This window comes from Buceros rhinoceros, unplaced genomic scaffold (genome assembly GCF_000710305.1).
Source record: "Buceros rhinoceros silvestris isolate BGI_N320 unplaced genomic scaffold, ASM71030v1 scaffold37723, whole genome shotgun sequence".
Lineage (NCBI taxonomy): Eukaryota > Metazoa > Chordata > Aves > Bucerotiformes > Bucerotidae > Buceros > Buceros rhinoceros.
Window position 1 is genome coordinate 1,309 of NW_010406003.1, and position 1,480 is coordinate 2,788.

Sequence of the window (1,480 nt, forward strand, 5' to 3'; positions counted from 1 at the left end):
GTCTGGCTCGGGGTTGGGGGGACGATGGGCTGCATGGCTGGCAGGCTTCACATTGGCATGTTGCTGCTTTTTTGTTGCAGGTGGGAGCTCACTATGGCCCTGGCAGACAGCGCGGGCTGTGCCAAACCCAGCGAGGACTTCCCCTTCCCGGACATCATTGAACTCAATGTGGGCGGACAAGTCTACATCACCCGCCACCCCACCCTGGTCAGCGTGCCTGGCTCGCTCCTCTGGGAGATGTTCACCCAGAAGAACATCCGCTCCCTGGCCCGTGACAGCAAGGGACGGTTCTTCGTGGATCGGGACGGCTTCCTCTTCCGCTACATCTTGGATTACATGAGGGACCAGCAGCTGGTGCTGCCTGACCACTTCCCAGAGAGGAGCCGTCTGCAGCGAGAGGCCGAGTACTTCATGCTGCCAGAGCTCGTGAAGATGCTGGCCCCCAAGCTCAGCAAGCAGAACTCACTGGGAGACGACCCCTGCCAAAGCGACCCCGAGGAGCTCTCCCCCAACGCCGATGCCACCCGCAACCTGACCTCTGCCAGTGCCATGCTCCCCAGCGCCATGGCCAGCGGCCCCGGAGGTACCGTCACCACCGGCACGGGTGCCACCAGTACCGATGTCCGCAGGGCAGGTTTCATCACCATTGGCTACCGGGGCTCCTACACCCTGGGCAGGGACAGCCAGACGGATGCCAAGTTCCGCAGGGTGGCACGGATCATGGTGTGCGGCAAGACCTCGCTGGCCAAGGAGGTCTTTGGGGATACCTTGAATGAGAGCAGGGACCCGGACAGGCCCCCAGAGAGGTACACCTCCAGGTACTACCTCAAATTCACCTTCCTGGAGCAAGCCTTCGATAAACTGGCCGATGCTGGCTTCCACATGGTGGCTTGTAACTCCACAGGCACCTGTGCCTTCGCCCATGACCAGACAGATGACCGGATCTGGACCTCTTACACCGAATATGTTTTCTATCGTGAGTGACACCAAAAAAACCACCCCCACAAACCAAACACCAACTCTCCCTTTCCTCTCCTGTGCTGGCTGTTTCCTAGAAGGTAGACATTCGACCCCCGAATCCCAGCGTTCCCCTTTTGCCTCCTTTTGAGTTTGTTTTTGGGTTTTTCTCCTCCTCCTTCCTCCACGTTGAACCTGTTCAGCTCGTCCTTGTAGCAACCACTGGCCACCAACCTTCTTCCCCCTCTCCGACTTCTGCAGTAGCCACCTGTAGCTCCCAACCCTCCCTGGATGTGTGGACTTGGACACTCGTGTATGTGGGTTTTAGGGTGGGAGGGGAGGGATACACCGGACTCTGGGCTGGGATTCCTGCAGCTGGATGAGCTTGTCTGTGGTGGGACTCTGAACTCGGCTCTTGTGCCCTGTACCCCTTGCAGCTCCCCGGGAACGTGCCACGTCCCCCGTACTTGATCTGCCACGGGGTTCAAGCAAGAAGGTCTTGGCTTAAGGACAAGGTGGGAAG

The 1,480-nt window shown here is 59.1% G+C and overlaps 1 protein-coding gene across 1 annotated transcript; it reads left to right on the top strand.

The window, feature by feature from the left end:
- The first annotated feature begins 91 nt into the window (after window positions 1-91).
- On the top strand, window positions 92-1,003 carry KCTD12 (potassium channel tetramerization domain containing 12). The gene has a single exon (XM_010133934.1). It carries the CDS (start codon window positions 94-96, stop codon window positions 982-984), a length of 891 nt encoding a protein of 296 aa, XP_010132236.1. The 5' UTR covers window positions 92-93; the 3' UTR covers window positions 985-1,003.
- The last annotated feature ends 477 nt before the right edge of the window (window positions 1,004-1,480 follow it).

Bases quoted from the DNA above. Each gene is read 5' to 3' on its own strand.
- KCTD12 (XM_010133934.1), top strand. From the start codon at position 94: ATGGCCCTGGCAGACAGCGCGGGCTGTGCCAAACCCAGCGAGGACTTC.